This window comes from Aquarana catesbeiana, linkage group LG11 (genome assembly GCF_042186555.1).
Source record: "Aquarana catesbeiana isolate 2022-GZ linkage group LG11, ASM4218655v1, whole genome shotgun sequence".
In the NCBI taxonomy this organism is placed as follows: domain Eukaryota; kingdom Metazoa; phylum Chordata; class Amphibia; order Anura; family Ranidae; genus Aquarana; species Aquarana catesbeiana.
The window spans coordinates 20,542,292-20,569,831 of record NC_133334.1 but is presented as its reverse complement, the minus strand read 5'-3'; the positions used below and the strand labels follow the sequence as shown (position 1 = coordinate 20,569,831).

General features: G+C 46.0%; 1 protein-coding gene across 8 annotated transcripts in view; it reads left to right on the top strand.

Moving 5' to 3' along the window:
* NAV2 (neuron navigator 2) overlaps positions 1-27,540 on the top strand; it is a 634,885-nt gene that overhangs the window by 536,625 nt on the left and 70,720 nt on the right. For 7 of the 8 annotated variants that reach the window (XM_073604037.1, XM_073604035.1, XM_073604040.1 and 4 more), the window contains 4 exons: positions 15,146-15,284; positions 19,312-19,594; positions 19,701-20,391; positions 24,199-24,651. In XM_073604037.1, coding sequence (XP_073460138.1) covers positions 15,146-15,284; positions 19,312-19,594; positions 19,701-20,391; positions 24,199-24,651 — 1,566 coding nt within the window. Of the gene's footprint in view, positions 1-3,236; positions 4,171-15,145; positions 15,285-19,311; positions 19,595-19,700; positions 20,392-24,198; positions 24,652-27,540 lie in introns of those variants that run through there. The other variant, XM_073604042.1, reaches the window with a different exon arrangement.

Here is a 27,540-nt window from a genome sequence, read left to right as displayed (position 1 = left end):
ATATATATATATATATATATATATATATACATACATACACACACATTATCAATAAACAGTATTATAACCACAGTTGATCTCCAGAGGAAGGCAAAAAAAAGAAAAACAATAAAGCATGAACCAATTTGTTCCAGTAGGGGAAAAAAATCCTTCCTGATCCCCCAAGAGGCAATTGGACATTCCTCCGATCGCTTCCTTACACCCCAGCAAAACTGTTACTCCCCCCCCTCCCCATGCACACCCGTTCCCATGTTTCCCAAGCTCTGTGCTCCCATTAACAGACCCGGGACAGGTATGGTAGGTGACGTCGGGTGGAGGGCAAGGAGCTCTGAGAACATCCATTCTTTCCGTTCCTGCTAAGAACCTGGAAGTGACATGTAAAATGTCACTTCTAGGTTCTGGTGTCACTTTTGCCAGCTGGTCTGGTTGGGGAAGAAGCTAATGACACGCAATACGTGCTCCATTAGCTTCATTGCATGGCAAGTGAGACTTCAGGGGTCTGTGTCTCATTAAAGCTGTTATTTACTTTTGTTTAAAAAAAAAATTTATATCTGCAGCTACAAATCCTGTAGCTGTTGACTTTTTTTTAAAAAAAGGACACTTACCTGTCCAAAGATCCAGCGTCGTCCTCACCCAGGCTGGTTCTTTGCCAGGCTTTGGGTCCCCGGTTCGGGCATGTTTAGTGTGGGAAGCCAGCTGTAACTCCTTGTGGCTTCACAGCCAGCTGCCCACTGAGCATGAGCGAGCCGCCACTATTTTATTCTTCAGGGTCTCTGTTTTCAGAAAATATATAATGCTTTGGGTGTTTTAAGTAACCTTCAGGCCTAAAATGATTTTTTTTTAATGTGATTAATGGAGAAAGGATCCAGCAGCGAGCAGGGTGAATAATTTGGAGTTTTTTTCTTTGTGCCCGCCCTCTATTATTGACTTGCGCAGAAGGTGTGGCCACACACAGCCCCTTATTTTTTATTTTTTTTTGTAATTCTTACACACCTGATTGACTGTTAATGACGATGGGAAATCTGTAAGCCGTGTTTTTCACAGAAATTGTATTGCACAAATTCCTCTACTACAACAAATGTTTTTTAGTCAGTTACTTGTTATCTAGAAACAAAATCCATTCTTAAACTGGGTTCAATATTCAATATATCCATTCAGCTTAGACCACCAACTTAGAAATGGTAGATGGAGGTCAGCAAAGTGTCAAGGCCGACCAAATATTTATTTTGTCTGAGAAGCAGATCTGACAGGTGTTTTTACCTATAAACACCTGAAGGAGGTTCTAACCCTTCCCCACCCTATCCAAAAGTGTTTTAAATTGGACCTTGTATTAAAAGGCAATGTCTGGTATGTTAGGAGCCCTCCTCTATTGGAAATGGCAGTATGAATGTAGAAATAAAACTGTAGAAAAAAAGTGATTATATATACAGTGTGTGTGTGTATGTATATATATATATATATATATATATATATATATATATATATATATATATATATATATATATATATATATAAATAATATATTACCTTACCCGCTCTTGGGTAAGGCAAGGCCAAGCCAAGGTAATAATCTGGCAAAATTCCCGGGTGAAATGCCAAGTTCAATAAATCCTCCAAAGAAGACAATTCTGCACTTTGCTGGGACGGCATCGGATGATATTTCAGGTACTCGGTATTCCCCGGGATCTCGTCGGAAGGATAGTGGCAATACAAATACGGAAGCTGGGGTAAGGTAAATATATTTAGTTTTTTCCACATTTTTTTTTTTTTTTTAACAGTGAGGGAGGGGACCCCAGTATATTAAGCAGGCTTCAATTTTTCCTGCAAGGTCCGCTTTAAGCCAATCACATGCAATCCTGTAGATTCCTGTAGTAAAAATATTTTTTTAAATCTAAAATAAAAAAACACAACATACTTTCCTGCTTTGTGCAATTGTATTGAACAGCGCAGTCCCTCATCTCCTCTTCTGGGGCCCCCCACTGGCTCTCTCCGCTCCTCCTCTTCTGCATGTGCCACCATACAAGTTGTGTTCTATAGTGGCACTTCTGCGGGTTCACCCCCCAGCCGTGCTTTGTGTGTCCATAAACACAGCCCTGCTCGCCCCCCCACAGCTCCTTCCTCACAGGATTTGATTGACAGCAGGAGCCAATGGCTACCTCTGCTGCCTCTGTGTCCTGTGAGAAGAGAGAGCTGCAGAAAGGCACAGCAAAGAATCACCCTATTCTCCACCCTACACTGTACAGTCGAAGTAGTATCACCCCATTCGCCACCCTACACTGGGCCGTCATAGAAGTATTACTCCCATTCTCCACCCTACAATGGGCAGTCATAGTAGTATCACCCCATTCTCCACCCTACACTGGACAGTCAGTAGTATTACTCCCATCCTCCACCCTACATTGGGCAGCCATACTAGTATTACTCCCATTCTCCACCCTACGCTGGGCAGACATAGTAGTATTACTCCCATTCTCCACCCTACACTGGGCAGTCATAGTAGTATCACCCCATTCTCCACCCTACACTGGACAGTCATAGTAGTATTACTCCCATTCTCCACCCTACACTGGGCAGTCATAGTAGTATCACCCCATTCTCCACCCTACACTGGACAGTCAGTAGTATTACTCCCACCCTCCACCCTACATTGGGCAGCCATAGTAGTATTGCTCCCATTCTCCCCCCTACACTGGGCAGTCATAGTAGTATTACTCCCATTCTCCACCCTACATTGGACAGTCATTGTAGTATCACCCCATTCTCTACCTTACACTGGGCAGTCATAGTAGTATTGCTCCCATTCTCCACCCTACACTTGGCAGTCATAGTAGTATTACTCCATTCTCCACCCTACACTGAGCAGTCATAGTAGTATTACTCCCATTCTCCACCCTACACTGGGCAGTCATTGTAGTATTACTCCATTCTCCACCCTACACTGGGCAGTCATAGTAGTATTGCTCCCATTCTCCACCCTACACTGGGCAGTCTTCGTAGTATTACTCCCATTCTCCACCCTACACTGGACAGTCATAGTAGTATTACTCCCATTCTCCACCCTACACTGGGCAGTCATAGTAGCATTACTAAATTCTCCACCCTACACTGGGCAGTCATAGTAGTATTGCTCCCATTCTCCACCCTACACTTGGCAGTCATAGTAGTATTACTCCATTCTCCACCCTACACTGAGCAGTCATAGTAGTATTACTCCCATTCTCCACCCTACACTGGGCAGTCATTGTAGTATTACTCCATTCTCCACCCTACACTGGGCAGTCATAGTAGTATTGCTCCCATTCTCCACCCTACACTGGGCAGTCTTCGTAGTATTACTCCCATTCTCCACCCTACACTGGACAGTCATAGTAGTATTACTCCCATTCTCCACCCTACACTGGGCAGTCATAGTAGCATTACTAAATTCTCCACCCTACACTGGGCAGTCATAGTAGTATTGCTCCCATTCTCCACCCTACACTGGGCAGTCTTCGTAGTATTCATCCCATTCTCCACCCTACACTGGACAGTCAAAGTAGTATTGCTCCCATTATCCACCCTACACTGGGTAGTCATAGTAGTATTACTCTCATTCTCCACCCTACACTGAGCAGACATAGTAGTATTACCCCCATTCTCCACCCTACACTGAGCAGACATAGTAGTATTACCCCCATTCTCCACCCTACACTGAGCAGACATAGTAGTATTACTCCCATTCTCCACCCTACACTGGGCAGTCATATTAGTACTACTCTATTCCCCACCCTACACTGGGAAGACACAGCCCTCCACACTACATTCCTCCTTCCCTCCCTGCCTGTCCAGCAGTTCGCAGTTCAATATTTGCTCAGCAGATTCCCAGAGCTGAGAACAGCCCCTGTCATTTACTTATCCTGCCCTGGCTGCCGGCCTCCGGCACTGAACCGGTTAACCGCTCAGAGATCAGATTTCCTGACTGAGAGACTTTTGAAGTTTTTTTTTTTGTACTGGGAGACTTCCAGTGATTGTCAGAGGTTTCCATGTGCTGCAGACACACAGAGGATATGATTGTGTATAGAGATCCCTGTCCTCAATGAAGGTGTCATCTCCAATAACTGAGGACCCCATGTCAGAAATCGTCAGCGGACGACAGATCGGAACCTTGCGATGGACGGCGAACGCAGACAGGTACGCTAATCCCACACCGCCGGTTAAACCTTCTCTTTTACAGCCTAAAAAAAATAAAAGCGGGGGGGATTTTGCGGGGAAAAGGTAGCTGAATTCTTTCTGCATGACTTTTTTTTTTTGCCTGATACCCAAATTAGTCCGTATCACCTTGTACCTGTCGGGGCTGAGAACGCAGATTCTCTCGCCAACTTTAATGACCTTCAGAACAAGAGCGGAGGTGAGAATAAGCGGCTTGCCAATTCACGTCCGGGAGCTGGATCTTCATCTGGACAATGTTAGGAGTCTCCTGGACTATGAGAGTTCATGGTGGTTCCTAATATACAAACGCTGCATGTTCTGATACTAAGTGCCCCTTAGAAATGTGCAATATCTCAATCTCTGCCTAAGATTTTCCGGCTGTGTCTGAGACTGATATATAATGTATGTATGTATATATATATGTATATGTGTGTGTATATGTGTGTGTATATATATATATATATATATATATATATATATATATATATATATATATATATATATATATGTGTGTATGTATGTGTGTGTGTGTATATTCTTCTTCTTATTGTACAGGATTTATATAGTGCCAACAGTTTACAGCGTACAGCACTTTACAAGATGAGGTCAGACGTGTGTGTGTGTATATATATATATATATATATATATAACCCAGGAAAGCAAGAAGGAGCGAAAGGGATCTAATTAGTCCAACATAAAGGTTGCGACTTACTTCAAAAGTTTTATTCAAAAAGATTCAGCATACAATGTAGCAGTGTGACAGTTTTGCTCTTTATCAATCCTATTCATTACATTGTATCCTTTTGAGATAAAGCTTTTGCAACCTTTCCATATTTGAAAGGTAGGAATGGGATCCTCTCCTGTAAGCTTGCTGCATTGAAGTGATTTCATACATAAAAAATGCATATATACTAATTTTTTTTTTCTTGGCTTTACTTATCAAAATTGTTCACTTTTTGTTTTTTTTTTATTCTTTATTAATGGTATGATTTGATGAGTTGGTTACCCTTTCACCCAAGAAGCAATGGGGTCGATCTGCTACTACTGACCGTCTACTAATAACTCAGTAAATTGGGGAAGTTTGTATTCACTTCAATCATCTTGCAGCGTGCGCAGAGCAATCTTCTTCTTTTTTTTTAAATTTTCCTTTGAAATGGACATATTATGCTCACCTTATTTTCCTAATTGTTCCATCTTTATTCTTTTAATCGAGCCTGAGGTGGTGAATTTTCTTAAAAACAATAGAATGAAAAATCAGTAGGTGGACACTGGAATTTTTCTGGGTGTTTTTTTCCACTGTGCAAATTTTTTTTTGCATGTTTGTATTTCCATCTCACAATAATTATACGGAACACGCAGGCACTGTATCTGAAAACAGCGAGGTTGATTTACTAAAGGAGTAGAGGCTGTACACACAGCAAAGTGTATGATCACTTAGTAGAGTAAATAAGGTGGTGCTGTGTTGACTTTATGCTTGTGTATGGTTGTCTTCTACACTCTGATCCCTCCTGTATTGAATTGGATTGGAACTGTACTGTCTGCCCCGAATGTTGTAAAGCGCTGCATAAACTGTTGACGCCATATAAATCCTGTATAATGATGATGATTGGATGACTGAAGTGAATGCAGCTCTACCTCATTCACTAAGATAAGTGAACATTTATTTTACAAAGTGAACAGTCTCTAATCCTTTTAGAACATCAACCTCAGTTTGTTGGCAATATCTGGAACAGATGCATTTTGCTCATTGATTTTTTTTTCTTAATGCTTAAAATTGATTGAAGTTTTGTGATTTAGACTGTATCTAATGCCCCATACACAGGATCAGAAATTCCGCCAGCAAAAGTCGGATGTGAGGTCAGAAATTCCGACCGTGTGTATGCTCCATCGGACTTTTGCTGGCGGAATTCCAGCCAGCAAAAGATTGAGAGCAGGTTCTCTATTTTTCGGCTGGAAAAAGTTCCTGTCCGAAAATGCGTTAGTCTGTATGCAATTCGGACGTGCAAAAAATCACGCATGCTCGGAAAAAATTCAATGCATGCTCGAAAACAATTTGACACATGCTCGGAAGCACTGAACTTCATTTTCTTGGCTCGTCGTAGTGTTGTACCTCACCGTGTTCTTGGCGGTCGAAAGTTCAGAGAACTTTTGTGTGACCGTGTGTATGCAAGCCAAGCTTGAGCGGAATTCCGTCGGAAAAACCATCCAAGTTTTTTCGGAGGGAATTTCTGATAATGTGGACGCGGCATAAGGCTCAGTTCACACAGCTGTGACTTTCAGGTTGCGGCAGTGTGAAGCGAGCCTAAATCCTTGGTGGTTAAAATGTACTGTATCTAAGGCCCCTTTCACACTGGGGCGGTTTGCAGGCGTTATTGCGCTAAAAATACCGCCTGCAAACCGCCCCTAAACAGCCTCCTCTGTTTGTTCAGTGTGAAAGCCCAAGGGCTTTCACACTGAAGCGGTGCGCTGGCAGGATGGTAAAAAAAGTCCTGCGAGCCGCATCTTTGGAGCGGTGAAGGAGCGGTGTGTTCACCGCTCCTGCCCATTGAAATCAATGGGACAGCGCGGCTATACCGTGGCTATAGCCGCGCTGTACGAGCGGTTTTAACCCTTTTTCGGCCGCCAGCGGGGGTTAAAACCGCACCGCTAGCAGCCGAATACAGCCGCAAAAACGACGGTAAAACAGCGATAAAAATAGCGCTGTTTTACCGCCGACGCCCCCACCGCCCCAGTGTGAAAGGGGCCTAAGTCTTGTGTATCTAAGTAGGTAGTAAGTGGCCTCTTTCACATGATGAGTCCGAATGGGTCCACCTGTCCGTTTCTCAGATGGACCTGAATGGGCCCTCCATTCACTTCTATGGAATGGCGAATGTAAACGGATTTGTGTCTGTTTACACCCGCCTACCCCCAATCCAATCCGCTAAAAAAAAAAAAAAAAAAAAAACAGAAGGGGATCTGTTCCCCTCTGTCTGGGTGGATCAGATCAGAGGGCAGTCAGGTGTAAACAAACAGGCAGTCCGTTTATATCCGCCCACAGAGCCGAGCTGGCTGTGTCCGTGTCCGCTCTGCATGATCGGAGTGGACACAAACCTGTCATCCATCTGCTCAGCAGGAGATCAGCAGACAAATCCTTTGTTGAGCAAGCGGATTCTGCCCCATATAATAAAAGGGGCCTTTGGTGCTTAAAATGTATCCAAGTCTTGTGTATGTAAGTGTATCTAAGTCTTTTTGAAAGTGATATTAAAGTCTTGATTTTTTTAAAAAAAACAAACAAGTTATACTTACCTGCTCTGTGTAATGGTTTTGCACAGAGCGGCCTGGATCCTCCTCTTCTTGGGTCCCTCCCTGGCGCTCCTTGCCCCTCCCTCCTGCAGGGTGCCCCCCACAGCAAGCAGCTTGCTGTGGGGGCACCCAAGCAAGGTGGGCTCCCGGCCCGACCCCGCCCCCTACGTCTCCTGATTGGATCACTGGCTATGATTGGCTCTCACTGCTGCCAAAAAGGAGTGTGAGTCCCCCAGAGAGCCGAGGCTCTCGTGGACACCACTGGATCGAGAGGTGGCTCAGGTTAGTATTAAAGTGTAGCTAAAGCTAAAACTGTTCGCTTTGGATAGTGTGTGTTGAGGGGTTAGTACCCTTGTCACATTTATACTGCTCCATTGATTTTGGTGACCACCATCACCTGGAATGAAAGTGAGGGAGAGGTCAACATTTCGAGTTGCCACCAGAACAGGAATAGAAGGAAAACTTTCCAGTGGGGAACCTGTTCTAATGGCAGCTGTTCAGGGGGAGATTTCCTGCCCATTGGAGAGATTTTCTCTTGCTTCCTGTTGTCTGTACAGGAAAGGAAGTGAAGGGAATTCTCCCCAATGGGACACTGATGGCAAAAGTAAACCTGACCAGGGGGTTCACCATTTATTATACCCTATATTAAAACAAAGTTATACATTTATCAGTCTTACCGATCTCTGCATAACCAAGTAATTAATTGGCAGCAAGCCTAGTGAGCAGTGTGCAATAACCAAAGGTGGATGACGGTTGAAATCTCCAAAAGCCTATTGGCACATTTCAGTGACTCTTCTAGCCAATCACTGGCCCTGCTTGAGACAATCACATTGCAGGCAGATGTTAAAGTGTTTGTAAAGTCTCAAGGTTTTTCACCTTAATGCATTCTATGCATTAAGGTGAAAAACCCTCTTTGCTGCAGTTGCACCCAGACCCCCCCCCCCTCCTTTTTTTCTTACCTGAGCCCGATCCGATCCAGCGATGTGCACTAGAGCAGCGGCTCCAGACGCTGTCTATCACCTCATTGGACAGATTGATAGCAGCAGGAGCCATTGGCTCCTGCTGCTGTCAATCAAATCCAGTGACGCAGGGCTGAGTCCCGCTGTCTGGGTTAATGGACACAGCAGCAGGACTCGGGAACGAGCCCGCGCGGGTACCCCCCCCCACCCCCGCCCCAGGGAAAGCGGCTTTCCTTGGGGGCACCGGATGAAGGGGAGGAGCCAGGAGCACCGGCGGGGCACTCCACAAGAGGCGGATCGAGGCTGCTCTGGGCAAAACCCTTGCACCGAGCAGGTAAGTATAAGATGTTTGTTATGTTTATTAAAAACAAATGAACTTTTACAACCCCTTTGAGGGCCCATTTACTTCTTTGCAGTGCATTAATGTGTGTTGCATTAAGGCAGCCTATTGGAATGATGGAACGTGACCCTTTTTTTAAAAAATCGCGAAACATTAGTGTGCATTGCAGCATGGTACAATGCAGGTGCGTTGGGGTGCCATTCAAAAGGAATGCCTTTTTTTTTTTTTTTTTTTTTTTTTTTTTTTTTTGTGCATTTACTGTGTGTTGTAGATAATCTGTCAGATGTTTATTGCTGTCTGTGTCCCTGTAAGAAAGAATTTCCTCACTTCCTGTCCTGGAGACTCCCTTTGTGTCAGAATCTAATCATGTCCCTGAGATAGGAAGTGGGGGAAATCTATCCAGTTGGGACACCGCAATAAAACCTAATAGAGGTATAAACCCTTCTCAATTTTACCTGAAACGAAATTAATAGTTTTAGCTGCAGTTATACATTTAAACACACGTTCTGCCAAGTGTTTACCATAATTCCGTTCCCTGTAGTGATAAATATTCAGTATGTAGCTGAGATTTGAAACCGATTTCATGGAAATCCATGAGAACCGTAATATAAGATAATATAGGCAAATAGAATAGATGTTAAAGTGTTACCCAAGGGGTAAATCCTCCACATTGTGTAAAAAGGCTGTTTGACCCTGTCTTCTCTGATCCTTCCCTTCTTCCACTGTCCCCAATCCAACGCCTGATATTACAGAACCTTAGGAGTCGCTCTGCACATGCTCAGTTTGGTGTGTACCGCTGAATATTTTTTTTTTTTTTTTTTTTTGGGGTAGGGGGCTGCATGTGATCAGCACAGGGCGGCCAATTAGCACTGTCCAGAGGGTCGGGGGTCATGCAGCCTCATAGGACAGACAGGCACCCCATAGGCGGCACACCACAGTGCCTTGCAACAATTTTCTGATGCATCCGAATTTTGGGATCTTTTGATGCATTGACAGGCCATTATTTTCAAAAGGCTGGCCTAATGCAACATGCATGAACATGCCCTGCACAAATGTAAATGGGCTCTAGGTCTAGGTCCATACCTTTGTGCTGCAGGAGCTACCACATGTTGCCTTTAGAGCTGCAATGCCATTCATTCTTTGACACCCTAATGCACCTAGTCAATGCACGTGCCTTTTAGCACTGCACATTGCATGGTTATGCACTACTGTACATTTTGGTGCATTGGCTTTAAAAAAAAAAAAGTACCTGCACCTTTTATTTTTGGAGTTCTGGGTGTATCTTTTTGTTGCTTTTTTGTGTTGGCTGCCTTAACACAGAGCACCTTAACGCAAGAAGTAACATAAGTCAAAACACTTTGTGGTAACGCAGCTCAGAGGTGTGAATCTAGCCTTAGTGTTTAGGAGTTACACCATTACTGCGTAGGAGTTCCTGGCTCTGCGCACCTACAAATGCGACATTGTCGCCATATTGGATTTTTTAGAGAGTACAGTGAGGGCAGCGAAACTCCGAAGTGGGTGGAAACCGAGCCAGGTTAACACTCTGGCAGGGTAAGCGCTCACTCTCAGCCCACCAGACTCCACCTGGAACTGAAAAACGACTTTTCTGTGAATAGAGTCTTAATTCAGTGGTTCCCAAGCATCAAGCTGTGGCCCCCCGGTCTCCCAGACCTCCAGCCAACTGCAGATCCCAAAACCTCCCACAGTGCCTCCAAGCTTCCAGGATGTCCCCAGGCCCCCTGATAGCCCTCAGCTTCCACAGTGCCCCCCCCCCCCCCAACCACAATCAGTGCCGCCCAGCTTCCCACAGTGCTGCTGCATAGCCTCCATAATGCCCCCAGTCTTCACCAGTGTCCCACAGCCCACTCCAGAAACCTAATCCCCCTCTACCAAATCAGCTGCAGAGCCCCCAACCCCCTCCGTGACACCCAGTCCCCTGCAGAAACCCCATCTCCTATAGAGCCACCAAGTCAGCTTCAAAGCCCCTTACCCCCTCTACCAACCCCATGCTTCCCACAGTGACCCACAGTCCCCTGCAGAAACCGCATCTCCTATAGAGCCACCAAGTCAGCTGCAGAGTCCCCTTACCCCCTCTACAACCCCCATCCTTCCCACAGTGACCCCAAGTCCCCTGCAGAAACCCCACCTACTATAGAGCCACCAAGTCAGCTGCAGAGCCCCTAACCCCCTCTTCAACCCCCATCCTTCCCACAGTGACCCCCAGTCCCCTGCAGAAACCCCACCTACTATAGAGCCACCAAGTCAGCTGCAGAGCCCCCTAACCCCCTCTACAATCCCCATCCTTCCCACAGCGACACCCAGCCCCTGTAGAAACCCCTTCTCCTATAGAGGCACCAAGTCAGCTGCAGAGCCCCTAACCCCCTCTTCAACCCCCATCCTTCCCACAGTGACGCTCAGTCCCCTGCATAAACCACATCCCCTATAGATGCCACAAAGTCAGCTGCAGAGTCCCCTAGCCCCATCTACAACCCACATCCTTCCGACAGTTACCCCCAGTCCCCTGTAGAAACCCCATCTCCTATAGAGGCACCAAGTCAGCTGCAGAGTCCCCTAACCCCCTCTATTATTATTATACAGGATTTATATAATGCCAACAGTTTGCACAGCGCTTTACAACATGAGGGCAGACAGTACAGTTACAATACAATTCAATACAAGAGGAAACGGAGGGCCCCACTTGTTTGAGCTTACAGTCTAGAAGGGATGCTCTACAACCCCCCATCTTCCCCACAGTGACCCCCTGGCCCCCTTCAGAAACCCCATCTCCTTTAGAGCCACCAAGTCAGCTGCAGAGTCCCCTAACCCCCTCTACAACCCCCCATCTTCCCCACAGTGACCCCCAGGCCCCCTTCGGAAACCCCATCTACTATAGAGCCTCCAAGTCAACTGCAGAGTCCCATGCATTACTTGTGTGAAGTTTATTCTTCACTGTTGGGCCATAGAAGGAGAATTTACCACTGAGAACCACTGAATTTACTGATGTTATCCTGGAATTCCGGAGGGGTTTCTGCCAGCTGCTATTGTCTGTGAATATCGCTGACTACGGAGTTTTGTGAAATATTTGGGACGATTAGCGAATAACCTGTGAAATAATAAGTGTTCGGATGATGGCACATAGACTGCGGCCAGTTTTTGCTGCTTGCTGTAGTCACATTAATCCTGTTAGCAGAGATTAGCACAGTGCTGTCCTCCTCCTCCCCCCTTCCTTCTATCACATTCCCCTGGAGACATCCGTGCCTCTTAGGAGCTATTGTCTCAAACAATTGCCCTAGAACGAGTTCTTCCAGTTAGCAGCGTGTAATTAATAGGGTCTGTGGAGTGCTGGAACCAGGGGCTCATCGCAGGAGGCCGCCATGATGGGAAATACCAAAGAGACTTCTGCAGCAGGAATGTCCAACTTCATGTAGAACTAAAATGTTAATGTCATTTCAAAAAGTAATTTTTAATATTATTACATCTGCAATTAATATTAAAAGGTGATCCTGCCATGAAGGTCCTTTGTTGAGGCATGTCCTGTTAAAATTTGACAACGCTTCTGCCTCCCTAATGGGCGTAGATGGGTTCTGTTTCTTGTGCTGGGCACAGGAAATGCCACGTTTGACGTATTGTAGCAGTGCCAGTCCATGGGGGCATTTGACCCCCTGCTGGTAAAACCATGGTTTGCTCATACTCAGGATTTTGTGAAGTTACCAATGTTTCTGGCCCGGTTCCAGGGCCGCCTTTTCAGGGTCTCGTGCCCTGCCTTTGTTGGCAGCCGGCAAGAACTGTTGAGATGGATCCAAATCCTTCCAGACCTCATAACATAAACAGGCCAGTGCCCAGAATAACGCCGGTGAAATACGAGATTAGCGCTCTGTACTTGGGGAATGAAGCCTGCGTTCTATGACTGTTTTCATACGAGATGCCAGAGGGACGGCTATCACAAGGACTACATACAGTATATTGAAGATAAACGCCGCTATTTGTCCTCATGAACTTGTTCTGAGTCTAGAAATCCTGCAGACTTTTCTGTAGAAAAAAAAAACATCCCGCTTACAGCCGGATCCTTGTGCAGAAATGTGTACTCTTTGTGAATGAGCAACCCTGAACATAGAAGAGGTGCATCTCTGGCACTAATCTTGTATGAGCTCTGCTGTAAATTCAGTGTGCATAGAACTATCATTTAACAGGTATTGGCTTGTGAACCACTTTCCCTCTGCGAGAAAACAATGGCAGGTTTGACGATTATGTGGCTTCCTTACTTGGAAGGAGGCCGGGACTATGATGGGGGGTGGGGAGTGGGGCAGCAGTCCTGGGCGCAATGTCTTTAAGTGTTGGGGGGGGGGAACAACCTTTAGGGTACATTTAACCAAGTTGAGAGCCCCCCTCTCCCCTTTCATTCCTAACTTGGAACCAGGCTGGGACTGGGGGGGGGTGGGGGCAGCTGCCCTGGGTGCGGTGTCTATGTGTTGGGGGGGGGGGAGGCAGCAGCCTTTAGCATACACTTAACTAAGTTGTGCATTCCCCATCACTTCTTTAATTTCTAAGTTGTAGCTAGGTCGGGACTGGGGGGGGGAGTGCCCTGGGCACAGTGTCTATATGTATTTGGATGGGGCAGCCACCTTTAGAGTACATTTAACGTTAAGTTAAGAGCCCCCCCACCTCTTTCATTCCGAACTTGTAACCAGGCCAGGACTCAAAGGGGGCAGGAGGGGAAGCTGCTCAGGGTGCAGTGTCTTTATGTGTTGGATGGTGGCAGCAGCTTTTAGAGTACATTTACTGAGCTGAGAGGCCCCCCCTTCACCTCTTTCATTCCAAACTTATAACCAGGTTGGGACTGGGGGGGGGGCAGTAGGGGAATCTGCCCCGGGTGCAGTGTCATTATGTGTTAGGGGTGGGGGCAGCAGCCTTTAGAGTACATTTACCGAGCTGAGAGGCCCTTCACGTGTTCCATTCCAAACTTATAACCAGGCTGGGACGGGGGGGGGGGGGGGGCAGTAGGGGAAGCTGCCATGGACGCATTGTCGTTATGTGTTAGGGGTGGGGGCAGCAGCCTTTAAAGTACATTCAACCAAGCTGAGAGCATCCCCTCACCTCTTTCTTTACTGACCCCTCTTGCTGCCAGGGGACTGCCCCACCTCACAGGAGGAGCCAGAGCAGAGGAGCAGTGATGTCACAGGGGTTGAGGTCCATTGTCTGTACCAGTGCCCTACTTAGGTGGGTGCGGTTTGCACCAGGTACTGGCACTCTAAGAGTACCAGCTGGCCAAATTTTTTTTCCTGCAACTGTTCCAGTGTAAATAAATCCTATCTGTAGAAGACGATCAGAGTGTCGGCATCAGGGAAATGGGGGGGGGGGGCACAGTTTGGCATCTTCGTATTGGGCACCTTCTGCATGTAGCCAGTAAAGTCAGAACCTCTGAGCATGAATGCTCGTTCAACATGACAGATAGGAACTATTTTTTAGAACTTTTTCAGAAGAGGATTAGCAGTGGCAGCCTGTGTATTTCCGTTATGACATGCTTCCTTTAATTAATTATCTTTACGTTTCTAAAACTTTAATTGATCTTAACATGTTAAAATGGACCTGTCATCGGAGATAGTTTTTCATGCAGCATGCTCAGTAATGTGTCAGTGTACTTTCAGGTATTCATTACCTTTCACAGAGATCCCAGGACTCCCCCTAACAATGCCTTCATCTGCTTTCCTCTCCAGAAGTACAGCACCATCTTTGTTCAGGGGCAAATCCTGGTGTCTGTTCAGTTCTTGTGTTTTTCAAATCTCTGACACAGATGAGCCCCCCCCCCCGTCGCTGTCTGACTGTTGTGGGAGAGGAGACTGAGGAAATTCTTATTCCTGTCTGCAACAGACTGATGACATCCCAGGCTAGGCAAAGCCACTGGGTGGAGCTCACAAACGTTTTTTATTGATAAAGGGTGGAACTTTTCTGAAAACGTTACTGTTGCTGTATATTGTTTCATGTCAGGAATATATTCATGCAAACTCCACTTTTGCATGAACCGGTTTAGGAAAATGAGGTAACTGCTATTTCGTGGTCGTTTAAATGTAAGTGTTCATCTATAAAATGTGGCGGAGTTCAGGTGGGCATTTTACAAACTTTGCCTGTTTGGAAATTTCCCGGTTTCTCTTCCTCTAGTAAAACCGTTTTTTTTTTTTTCAAAGGCGCCTCCCAGGTTGGGTTCTGTGTGGTCGCAGTGAGTTATTTCATAACAAGTGAGGTCTGTGTGCCGTACAGAGGTGTGATGGCGGCGCAGAGATCTGGGATTCGCTGTGAGCCTGGGGCTTTGCAGTTTGTTTTGGCATTTTTTTTTTATACGCGGTTGGCTTATAAAAAGGCTTCTTGTGTCTCTTTACAGCTGGGACGACAGCAGCTCGGTGAGCAGCGGCATCAGCGATACCATCGACAACCTCAGCACCGATGACATCAACACCAGCTCCTCCATCAGCTCCTATGCCAACACGCCAGCATCGTCGAGGAAGAACCTGGACGTGCAGGTACGGTACCCGACCACCTACCATCTGTTGAATGATAAGGATCTCATAAACACCTGATGGTATCCAAAACATATGGAACAACAATAGGACACCAGTACTCGGATAGTAGGATCTGACACAGGTTCTGGGATTACTTATGAAATAAAAGGCAAACAACATGTGAGAAAAATTCTGGGACTTTTCAGGCACTTCAGTTGATATACTACACAAATCACATATCTATAAGAGAGAAGATTTTGTAGTTATCTGAAAATAATGAGTTAACAACTCATTGTAATTAAAGCTATTTCCACATGACATACAGAACCCTTAATGTCCCAACAGTCAGCACACATGTTCCAGATCCCCGATCATCAGTCAGATCACACATATAAAGGAGAGCGAGCCCCGATCATCAGTCAGATCACATATATAGGGGAGAGAGAGACCCGATCATCAGTCAGATCACATATATAGGGGAGAGAGAGACCCGATCATCAGTCAGATTATATATATAGGGGAGAGAGAGACCCCCGATCATCAGTCAGATCACATATATAGGGGAGAGAGAGACCCCCGATCATCAGTCAGATCACATATATAAAGGAGAGAGAGCCCCGATCATCAGTCAGATCCCATATATAAAGGAGAGAGACCCCCGATCATCAGTCAGATAACATATATAAAGGAGAGAGAGAGCCCCGATCATCAGTCAGATCACATATATAAAGGAGAGAGCGAGCCCCGATCATCAGTCAGATAACATATATAAAGGAGAGAGGGTCCCGATCATCAGTCAGATCACATATATAAAGGAGAGAGAGAGCCCCGATCATCAGTCAGATCACATATATAAAGGAGAGAGAGAGCCCCGATCATCAGTCAGATAACATATATAAAGGAGAGAGAGACCCCCGATCATCAGTCAGATAACATATATAAAGGAGAGAGAGAGCCCCGATCATCAGTCAGATCACATATATAAAGGAGAGAGGGTCCCGATCATCAGTCAGATCACATATATAAAGGAGAGAGGGTCCCGATCATCAGTCAGATCACATATATAAAGGAGAGAGAGAGCCCCGATCATCAGTCAGATCACATATATAAAGGAGAGAGAGTCCCGATCATCAGTCAGATCACATATATAAAGGAGAGAGAGCGAGCATCGATCATCAGTCAGATCACATATATAAAGGAGAGAGAGAGCGCCGATCATCAGTCAGATCACATATATAAAGGAGAGAGAGAGCGCCGATCATCAGTCAGATCACATATATAAAGGAGAGAGAGAGCGCTGATCATCAGTCAGATCACATATATAAAGGAGAGAGAGAGCCCCGATCATCAGTCAGATCACATATATAAAGGAGAGAGAGAGTCCCGATCATCAGTCAGATCACATATGTAAAGGAGAGAGAGAGCCCCGATCATCAGTCAGATCACATATATAGGGGAGAGAGAGACCCGATCATCAGTCAGATTATATATATAGGGGAGAGAGAGACCCCCGATCATCAGTCAGATCACATATATAGGGGAGAGAGAGACCCCCGATCATCAGTCAGATCACATATATAAAGGAGAGAGAGCCCCGATCATCAGTCAGATCACATATATAGGGGAGAGAGAGACCCGATCATCAGTCAGATCACATATATAGGGGAGAGAGAGACCCGATCATCAGTCAGATTATATATATAGGGGAGAGAGAGACCCCCGATCATCAGTCAGATCACATATATAGGGGAGAGAGAGACCCCCGATCATCAGTCAGATCACATATATAAAGGAGAGAGAGCCCCGATCATCAGTCAGATCCCATATATAAAGGAGAGAGACCCCCGATCATCAGTCAGATAACATATATAAAGGAGAGAGAGAGCCCCGATCATCAGTCAGATCACATATATAAAGGAGAGAGAGAGCCCCGATCATCAGTCAGATCACATATATAAAGGAGAGAGAGAGCCCCGATCATCAGTCAGATAACATATATAAAGGAGAGAGAGACCCCCGATCATCAGTCAGATAACATATATAAAGGAGAGAGAGAGCCCCGATCATCAGTCAGATCACATATATAAAGGAGAGAGGGTCCCGATCATCAGTCAGATCACATATATAAAGGAGAGAGGGTCCCGATCATCAGTCAGATCACATATATAAAGGAGAGAGAGAGCCCCGATCATCAGTCAGATCACATATATAAAGGAGAGAGAGTCCCGATCATCAGTCAGATCACATATATAAAGGAGAGAGAGCGAGCATCGATCATCAGTCAGATCACATATATAAAGGAGAGAGAGAGCGCCGATCATCAGTCAGATCACATATATAAAGGAGAGAGAGAGCGCCGATCATCAGTCAGATCACATATATAAAGGAGAGAGAGAGCGCTGATCATCAGTCAGATCACATATATAAAGGAGAGAGAGAGCCCCGATCATCAGTCAGATCACATATATAAAGGAGAGAGAGAGTCCCGATCATCAGTCAGATCACATATGTAAAGGAGAGAGAGAGCCCCGATCATCAGTCAGATCACATATATAAAGGAGAGAGAGAGCCCCGATCATCAGTCAGATCACATATATAAAGGAGAGAGAGCGCCGATCATCAGTCAGATCACATATATAAAGGAGAGAGAGAGCGCCGATCATCAGTCAGATCACATATATAAAGGAGAGAGAGCCACGATCATCAGTCAGATCACATATGTAAAGGAGAGAGAGAGCCCCGATCATCAGTCAGATCACATATATAAAGGAGAGAGAGAGAGCGTCGATCATCAGTCAGATCACATATGTAAAGGAGAGAGAGAGCCCCGATCATCAGTCAGATCACATATGTAAAGGAGAGAGAGAGCCCCGATCATCAGTCAGATCACATATATAAAGGAGAGAGAGAGAGCCCCGATCATCAGTCAGATCACATATATAAAGGAGAGAGAGAGAGCGTCGATCATCAGTCAGATCACATATGTAAAGGAGAGAGAGAGCCCCGATCATCAGTCAGATCACATATGTAAAGGAGAGAGAGAGCCCCGATCATCAGTCAGATCACATATATAAAGGAGAGAGAGAGAGCGTCGATCATCAGTCAGATCACATATGTAAAGGAGAGAGAGAGAGCGTCGATCATCAGTCAGATCACATATGTAAAGGAGAGAGAGAGCCCCGATCATCAGTCAGATCACATATATAAAGGAGAGAGAGAGAGCCCCGATCATCAGTCAGATCACATATATAAAGGAGAGAGAGAGAGCCCCGATCATCAGTCAGATCACATATATAAAGGAGAGAGAGAGAGCGTCGATCATCAGTCAGATCACATATATAAAGGAGAGAGAGAGCCCCGATCATCAGTCAGATCCCATATATAAAGGAGAGAGAGAGCGCCGATCATCAGTCAGATCACATATATAAAGGAGAGAGAGAGAGCGTCGATCATCAGTCAGATCACATATATAACGGGGAGAGAGAGCCCCAATCATCAGTCAGATCACATATATAAAGGAGAGAGAGAGCCCCGATCATCAGTCAGATCACATATATAAAGGAGAGAGAGAGCGCCCCGATCATCAGTCAGATCCCATATATAAAGGAGAGAGAGAGCCCCGATCATCAGTCAGATCACATATATAAAGGAGAGAGAGAGAGCCCCGATCATCAGTCAGATCACATATATAAAGGAGAGAGAGAGCCCCGATCATCAGTCAGATCACATATGTAAAGGAGAGAGAGAGCCCCGATCATCAGTCAGATCACATATATAAAGGAGAGAGAGAGAGCCCCGATCATCAGTCAGATCACATATATAAAGGAGAGAGCGTCGATCATCAGTCAGATCACATATATAACGGGGAGAGAGAGCCCCAATCATCAGTCAGATCACATATATAAAGGAGAGAGAGAGAGACTTGATCATCAGTCAGATCACATATACTGTATAACATATATATATATATATATATATATAAATGTTGTATTAGGGAATATGTAAAGGATTGTCATGTCTGAACCTTGTACCTTCATCTTCCCTGCAGACGGATGCAGAGAAGCATCTGCACATTGACCGCAATCCGCTGTGGTCTGGCGATGATCGGAAGAAGTCGGATGGCGGTTCAGATAGCGGAGTGAAGATGGAGTCTGGTTGTAAATGGAGAAAAAACCCCTCAGACCTTTCGGATGAGTCTGACAAAAGCACATCGGGGAGGAAGAACACGGTCATCTCACAGACTGGGTCCTGGCGGAGGGGGATGACGGCCCAGGTGGGGATAACGGCACCTCGGACCAAACCATCGGGGACACTAAAGACACCCGGGACAGGTGAGAAATAGTTCATGGATGGGTCCTTTAAAAATGTCTGGAGGAAGGACCGCGCTTCCTGCCTATAGCAATCAATAATCTTTTCTACCTTTCTTTAAATTCATAGGCACCGGGAAAACCGACGATGCAAAGGTCTCTGAGAAAGGCCGGCTTTCTCCAAAGTCTGCGCAGGTAAAGCGCTCCCCATCGGACGCCGGCCGCAGCAGTGGAGATGAGACCAAGAAACCTCCGAGCAATACCTCAAGGTCTATCACAAACACCAACACGTTTGGTTTTAAGAAACCAGGGAGCACGGTCGTTGGCATGCCTATCATAACTGCCAGCGGCGTCACCATCACCAGCGGCTCTGCCACTTTAGGGAAAATGCCAAAATCCACCCGGCTTATCGGCAGTTCGGCGAACCGCAAGGCCAGCGTAGATGGCTCGCAGCACCAAGACGATGGCTACTTACAGCTTAGTGCCAGGACCAACCTTCAATATCGCAGCTTGCCCCGGCCCAGTAAATCCCGCAGTGGTGCTGGGAACCGATCGAGCACCAGCAGCATCGACTCCAACATCAGCAGCAAGTCCGCTGGGCTGCCTGTCCCCAAAATGAGGGAGGCCGGGAAAGTGACCCTTGGAAACTCTGTGCCGGGATTTATAAACCAGACCGACCGCGAGAAGGGGATCTCCTCGGACAATGAAAGTGTGGCATCCTGCAATTCTGTGAAATTAAACCCAGCATCACAAGGAGCGCCTGGTGGTACCCGCCAGACAGGAAATAAGTACCCCGATGTATCTTCACCCACTTTACGCAGGTATGATGCCGCATGCCCAATTCATAGTAGGCCTATTGGAACTGTAGGAAAGAAAATATAGATCGGATGACATTTTAAAGGTGCTATTTAGGCCTATTTCACACTGCTGTGACTTTGCCGTGATTTTTCTGCGATTTCAGGGGATGCCTGTGTAAACTTGAGGTCTATGGACCTCAACTCGCATCAAAGTCGCCCCAGAGTAGTACAGGGGCTACTTTGAAGTCGGCGAGACTTGAAGTCGCTAGAGATATGAATGGTTATTATTGGGAATCATGGGGTACGACTTTTCATGTGACTCTGATGTCAAAAGTCGCACAAGTGTGAAAGGGGCCTTAAGGTGATATAAAAACAATGTTTTATTTGTACATGGGTTTAAAAACGTAAATATGTAAACAGAGTACATATATAAAACAAATATTCCGACCATAGCTTGCTATATTATGTTTGATTCCAGACGCACCAATATCTTCTACATGTTTCACCAAAATGGCTTCTTCAGGAAGTTTTTAAGTGCGGATAACATAACAAAGCTCCCAAAGGTTGCAGCCAGATGGAGTCAAGGGCCAAAGAAGGGCCCAGGGGGCTTCTCCTTGTGGAGATAGTGGCATTTTTCATCCAAATAGATCCAATTTGGACTTTCATATCAGTGGATGATTCGGACTGCATCCAATTTAGGGCGTTTTATCCTCACAGGCATTTTTTTGTCATTAATTTGAATTTAACTCAATTTTGTCCTGTGTTGTTTGTGCCCCTTCTACAATTGGCCCAGAGCGTGGGGGTGTGTGGGGGATTTGGGCTTGTGTCCTTGAGCTGTTGGGTGACTCGTTGCGCCCCCCCCCCCCCCCCCGGCTCTTTGGGAGCTCTGGTATGTTATCCGCACTTAGTTCCGCCGGAATAAACAAAATTAGAAAGTGTAGCTGCTGACTTTTAATAATCGGACACTCACCTGTCCTACGGTCCAGCGATGAGGGCATACGAAGCCCCGCTCCTCTCCACAGCGCCGGCATCACTACTGCGGGTGCCCGGCTGGGCACGCACTGCGCATGCGCGAGCCGCGCGGTGCGCTGTGATTGGTTGGGCAATCTTCTGGGACCTGTGACGTGTCCCAGAAGATTCCAGGGAGGGAGGGGGGAGACGTAACCGCCCCCTCCCCCCCAAAAAAAATGACATGCCAAAATGTGGCATGTCAGGGGGTCACCGTCACTTAAAGCGGAAGTTCCATTTTTGGGTGGAACTTCGCTTTAAACACTTCCTGAAGAAGTCATTTTGGCGAGACATGTAGAAGATATTATTGCATCTGGAATCAAACTATATAGCAAACTATGGTCGAAATTCTTGTCATATATATGGAATCTGTTTACGGTTTTTGACCTTAAAAAAAACTATTTTTTTTTTACAAATAAAATTTACAAATAAAACATTATTGTTTTTATATTAAATTTGCTTGTGGACTCAAATAGCACCTTTAAAATCCCATTCTATCTATTTTTTCTTTCCTTCAATGTTATTTCGGGGATGTGGTGCAGCCATAGATAAACCTTTAGCCATGCAGTCCCCCCTTTCTTATTGGAACTGCAACTTATTGTACGCACATTCCATTAGATAGATATATTGTAAAGTACTGGAAACTTTTATCAATTCAAATCTTTATAGCTGAACCCCACCGTTCCCTTCAGTCTTGCACAATTGTACAGGCTTCTCTCCTATAATGAAACTGGTTACTCTGATTTCACTGCATACTGTGAGCTTCTCACAGTATAAATTAGAATCTACAGCAAGTCAGATAGATCCCACTTAATTTCCTGGCATCAGGTCTAATTTAGCTGTTTCCTCCCCTGCCTAGTTCTCTTTTGCCCGCCCCTTTTTATTTTTTTGAATTTGCGGTGTGCGCAAAAACAAGACACCTAAGTGTAAAAAAAAAAAGTTCATGCAAAAAACACACAAAAAAACTGCACCAAAGGGTGTGTCTCTAGTCCACCCCCCTGAAGGAGTAGGACTCTACCCTGACCCCCCCGGGCACAGGGCTCCTGACAGGGGCAGGGCTCACCTTGGTCCACCTAGCCAAAAGGCCCGGCAGATCCCTCTCCTCATGGTCAGCCGAACCCGACTAACAAGTACTAGGTGAGGCATGCCTCCCAACATTTTGAGATAGGAATGAGGGACACCTACTAACAAATGTATGTAGGCATAGGACACGCCCCCGACCACACCTCCTTAAGACCCTTTTCACACTGGAGCGTTTTGCAGGCGCTATAGCATTAAAATAGCGCCTGCAAACCGCCCTAAAACAGCTGCTCCATTCACTCCAGTGTGAAAGGCCGAGGGCTTTCACGCTGGAGCGGTGCGCTGGCAGGGCGTCAGAAAAAGTCCTAAAGGAAAAAAAAGGTTAATTAAATGCACAAGAACTTTTTTTTCTTTTTTTGGTTTACCACTGCTATTCCTTGATATTGGCTTTTAAAATGTACACATGCAGCAATTTTAGAAACTGGATGAAAGGATTAGCACTGGGAAACACTTTTTGAAAGATATAAAGTGCATTTTATATACAACTATATAGATCACACCAAAATGAGGGACAAATGAGGAGGAAAGAGGGACAGAAGGACATTGCTCCAAATCAGGGACAGTCCCTCGAAATCAGGGACAGTTGGGAGCTATGGGTGAGGGGCTTCCCTGAAAGAAACCCCCCCCCCCAGTTCAAAGGAGGAAGGAACCTGATGGCCCCACCACATCCATCCCCAAGGACCCACACCCTCCATCCAAGTGAGAAAAGAAACAGACAAAAGTGCAAAGTGACAAACAGTGAGAAAAAATAAATTGTATAAATAGGCTTTGTGTCCTGGTAGCAAAAATTGGCCCGGACTTAGCCAAAAGGCCTATCCCATAGAGGAGCAGTGTAAAGAAACTTGGCCATGTGCCTTTTCACACAGTGGGATTCCCAAACCCAAGTGTTGATATGAGCACCCCTGGGGCAACCAACTCCCAGGGGGGACACAGACAGAGCAGATTCTATGCCTTCTCAGCCTATGGTCAGGCCTCCGTAGAACCATTCAAGTCAAGAGACACTGGGCAACTCCAGTCTTCCCAGGGCAATTACTCCCGTGCCCCACATCCCATGGATGCCCAGGTTTCTGTTTTTAGTTGGTACTACCCTTCAGAGCCCCCCCATCATACCAGCAGGGACACTATACAGCCAGCCATTAATGCCAAAAGACCAGAATAGCAATACAGCACCCCTACTGAGAACAGATACTACACTAGATCTTAGCCAAAAGATTATTCAGCTCGGCATCACATGTGGGCATTACCTAGGATGCACTGCTTGCATCAGAACGGAGAGGAATACTGAAGCAGGTTACTCATAGCTCCCAACTGTCCTTGATTTGGAGCAATGTCCCCTCTGTCCCTCTTTCCTCATTTGTCCCTCATTTTGGTCTGATCTCTGAAGTTGTATATAAAATGCACTTTTTATCTTTTAAAAAGTGTTTCCCAGTGCTAAACCTTTCATCCAAATTCTAAATTGCTGCATTCGTAAATTTGAAAAGCCAATATAAAGGAATAGTAGTGGTAAAAAAAAGCCCTTGTGGATTTAATTAACTTTTTTTTTTTTGGGTTAATTCTCCTTTAAGGAGGTGTGGCAGGGGGTGTGTCCGATGCCTACATACATTTGCTAGTAGGTGTCCCTCATTCCCATCTCAAAATGTTGGGAGGTATGAGGTTACTGATATTTTCATGAAGCTGTGTAGCGCCCTCTCTCTAGGTGACAGGGTCTCTTTAGCATCCTAATTCTAATTTTCCCATTTCCAGGCTTTTTGGAGGGAAGCCCAATAAACCAGGCCCGGTCACAACTTCGGAGAACATGAAAAACTCGGTGATCATTTCCAACCCCCACGCCACCATGAGCGTCTCCTCTCACCCAGACTCGCCGTCCGGCAGCGGCATTCTGAGCAGCGGGGGCAGCAGCCCTCTGTACGGGAAAGGCATGGATCTAAACCCGTCTCCCCTCGCCTCCAGCCCCGGCTCTGCCTATTCCGCACCCTCCAACAGCTTAACCTGGGGCACCAACGCCAGCAGCTCCTCCGCCGTCAGCAAGGACGGTTTGGGATTCCAGTCCATCAGCAGCCTTCACACCAGCTGTGAATCGATCGACATCTCCCTCAGCAGCAATAATTCTCCCAGCGCCCTGACCGCATCTCCCCGGGACGACTCCATGTCTGGATTCGCGAGGACGAATAGCGTGAAGACCGCAATGTCAGAGAGGTGAGCGGTCTGCATTTTTTATTCACTCGGGGGCGCGCAGTGCTGCAAAGTTAACATCTTAAGTTGAACTCCAGGCAGATATTAAAAAAACAAAACACCAACAGATGCAGTAATAGATCATTCATTATATTTTTCTAATGCAACCAGTATACCAAAATTTTATTTAATTTCATTATAATCACCTGGACAGCATTCAGACTGTAAGAGGGAAGGGCAGCAACTGGGATCAGTCAGGTGTGTGCATGTGCAAATATGCTTACAGGCAGACAGAGCAGAAGGATGACCTTAGCAGCCTGTTGCTGCTCCTTAACTGTTCCGTCATAGGCCAAGGGCAGGGAGGTGACCTATAATAATTGTCCTGTGCAGACTGATTCTGAATTGGGAGGGTCTTGTCCATTATAATCACCTGGTGCACTCTGTGTTCTAATATGCCGAGCTCCAGTGTCTGCAGTATAAGGACCGGAAGATTTTCCCCCTTAATGACCAGTCCATTTTTTTGCGATACGGCGCTGCGTCGCTTTAACTGACAATTGCGCAGTCGTGCGACGCTGTACCCAAACAAAATGCACGTCCTTTTTTTCCCCACAAGTATAGCTTTCTTTTGGTGGCATTTGATCACCTCTACGGTTTTTATTTTTTGCGCTATAAACAAAAAAACAGACAATTTTGAAAAAAAAACAATATTTTTTACTTTTTGCTATAATAAATATCCAAAAAATAAAATTCTTCATCAGTTTAGGCCAATATGTATTCTTCTACATATTTTCGGTAAAAAAAATCGCAATAAGCGTATATTGATTGGTTTGCGCAAAAGTTATAGCGTCCACAAAATAGGGGATAGATGTATGGCATTTTATTATTATTTTTTACTCGTAATGGCGGCGATCAGCGATTTTTAGCGGAACTGCGACATTGCGACGGACACTTTTGACACTTTTTTTGGGACCATTGACATTTATACAGCGATCAGTGCTATAAAAATGCACTGATTACTGTATAAATGACACTGGCATGGAAGGGGTTGAACACTAGGGGGCGATCAAGGGGTTAAATGTGTTCCCTGGGAGGTGTTTCTAACTGTGGGGGGGGACTGACTGGGAGTACGGTGAGATTGCTGTTCCTAATCACTAGGAACAGACAATCACTCTGTACTTCCCGGTCAGAACAGGGATTTGTTTGTTAACATTGATAGATCCCCCGTTCTGGCTCTCTGTGGAGCGATGGCGGGTGGCCGGCGGTCATCGCGGCCGCCCGGCCACGCGCATCAGCTCACCCGCCGCGCAGCGAGCACATACACACGCACGTGCGCGCCTGCTATAGCTGCAGAACGGACTGACGTGCAGCTAAGCCGATTCACGGGAACGAGCCGACCTACCGCAGTATCATGAAGGCGGCTGGTCGCCAAGGGGTTAAAGCCGCCAACATGCTGCGTCAAAAAGCTTGGTGGCTGCAAAGAAGGACCCTTGGCATTTGTAGGTCTCTCTGTAGCAGCCTGCCACGCCCCCTACTGAACTAAACCCCCATAGCTCTTGCAATTTAGAAAAGCTCTAACTCCACAGGGGGGCGTGGCAGATCTATGCTGAGAGACCACCGCTTCCCCACAGAGCACAAAGGTCCTTCAATGAAGCATGCTGGTAGAGGACAGGCTTTTCTATTCAGGCTGTAGCTTACTTTCGATTGACAATGAAACCTGTAAGACATTGAACTCATTTGTATCGATGCACCTGAATGTATTCAGCTGCTTTAAAGTGAAGGATTAGATTAAACAAAGCCCCACAGCCAATAACGTGAAAGTATTTGGACCAGCCCCCAGTCTTATTAATTGTTTCTGGGAAAGTCCTTTACAATGCACACCTGACCTCCATGAGTGGGATAAAAATATAGTGAGGAAACCATGTACAGTGGAACCTCGGTTTACGAGTAACGTGGTTAACGAGCGTTTTGAAAGACGAGCAACTTTTTTTTTTAATTCTGATTCGGATTGCAAGCGTTGTCTCGCAAAATGAGCAGAATTCAAGCTAATGTGGTGTGCAGTACCGCGTTTGACCAGAGGTGCGGGGGGCGCCGGTGACACTCGGAACGTTTCGGAAGCCGTTCGGAAATACTCGGAATCACTCGGAAATACTCAGTTCCCAAGTGTTTCCGAGCCTTTCCAAGTTCAGCCGAGCTGTCCCCGAGTATTTCCGAGGCTCTCTGGCGCCCCCACCTCTGGCCACATGCGGTATTGCATGCAATAGAAGTCAATGCGGAACGAATTATCTTCGTTTCCATTGAGTTCTATGGGGAAACTCGCTTTGGATTACAAGCATTCTCCTGGAACGGATTATGCTCGTAATCCACGGTTCCACTGTACTGCCTATTGATACATCTGTGGATATGTATGGTAGATCTTGTCTAATGTCACAAGGCCATGCATACCGGTGACATTGCCGTATCGGCTCCTTCTGCCGGTGATCCGGCCCGATGCACACTGAGATAACCGTAATGGTTTGCACTGAAGCGGTGAGTCATTCGCAGCTGATGGTGAATCAGCAAAATGGGATGCAGCACAGAATTCCTATCTTCCTTCTAACATTTACACAACAAATATTTCAGCCCTCTTCATTTTATTCACTCACCAAAGTTATGTGCTCACTTCTATTGCATGTAATCCAAGTGTATCTAAAACATGAAATACCAACAAAGGATTACCGCTCCAGGCAGGCTTACGGCTTACCCAACGACCCCGGGTGCCGGCTTAATGGGGGCCCATCCTCCCCCCAGTACACTGGAATCAAAGGGAGCCGCACCCGCCGTATTGTTTTTTTTTTTTCTTCTTCAGCTTTGAAAAAAACATCATTGCTACTTATTTGTAACAAAGTAAAAAAGCACATCACTCTGGCCTGCAGT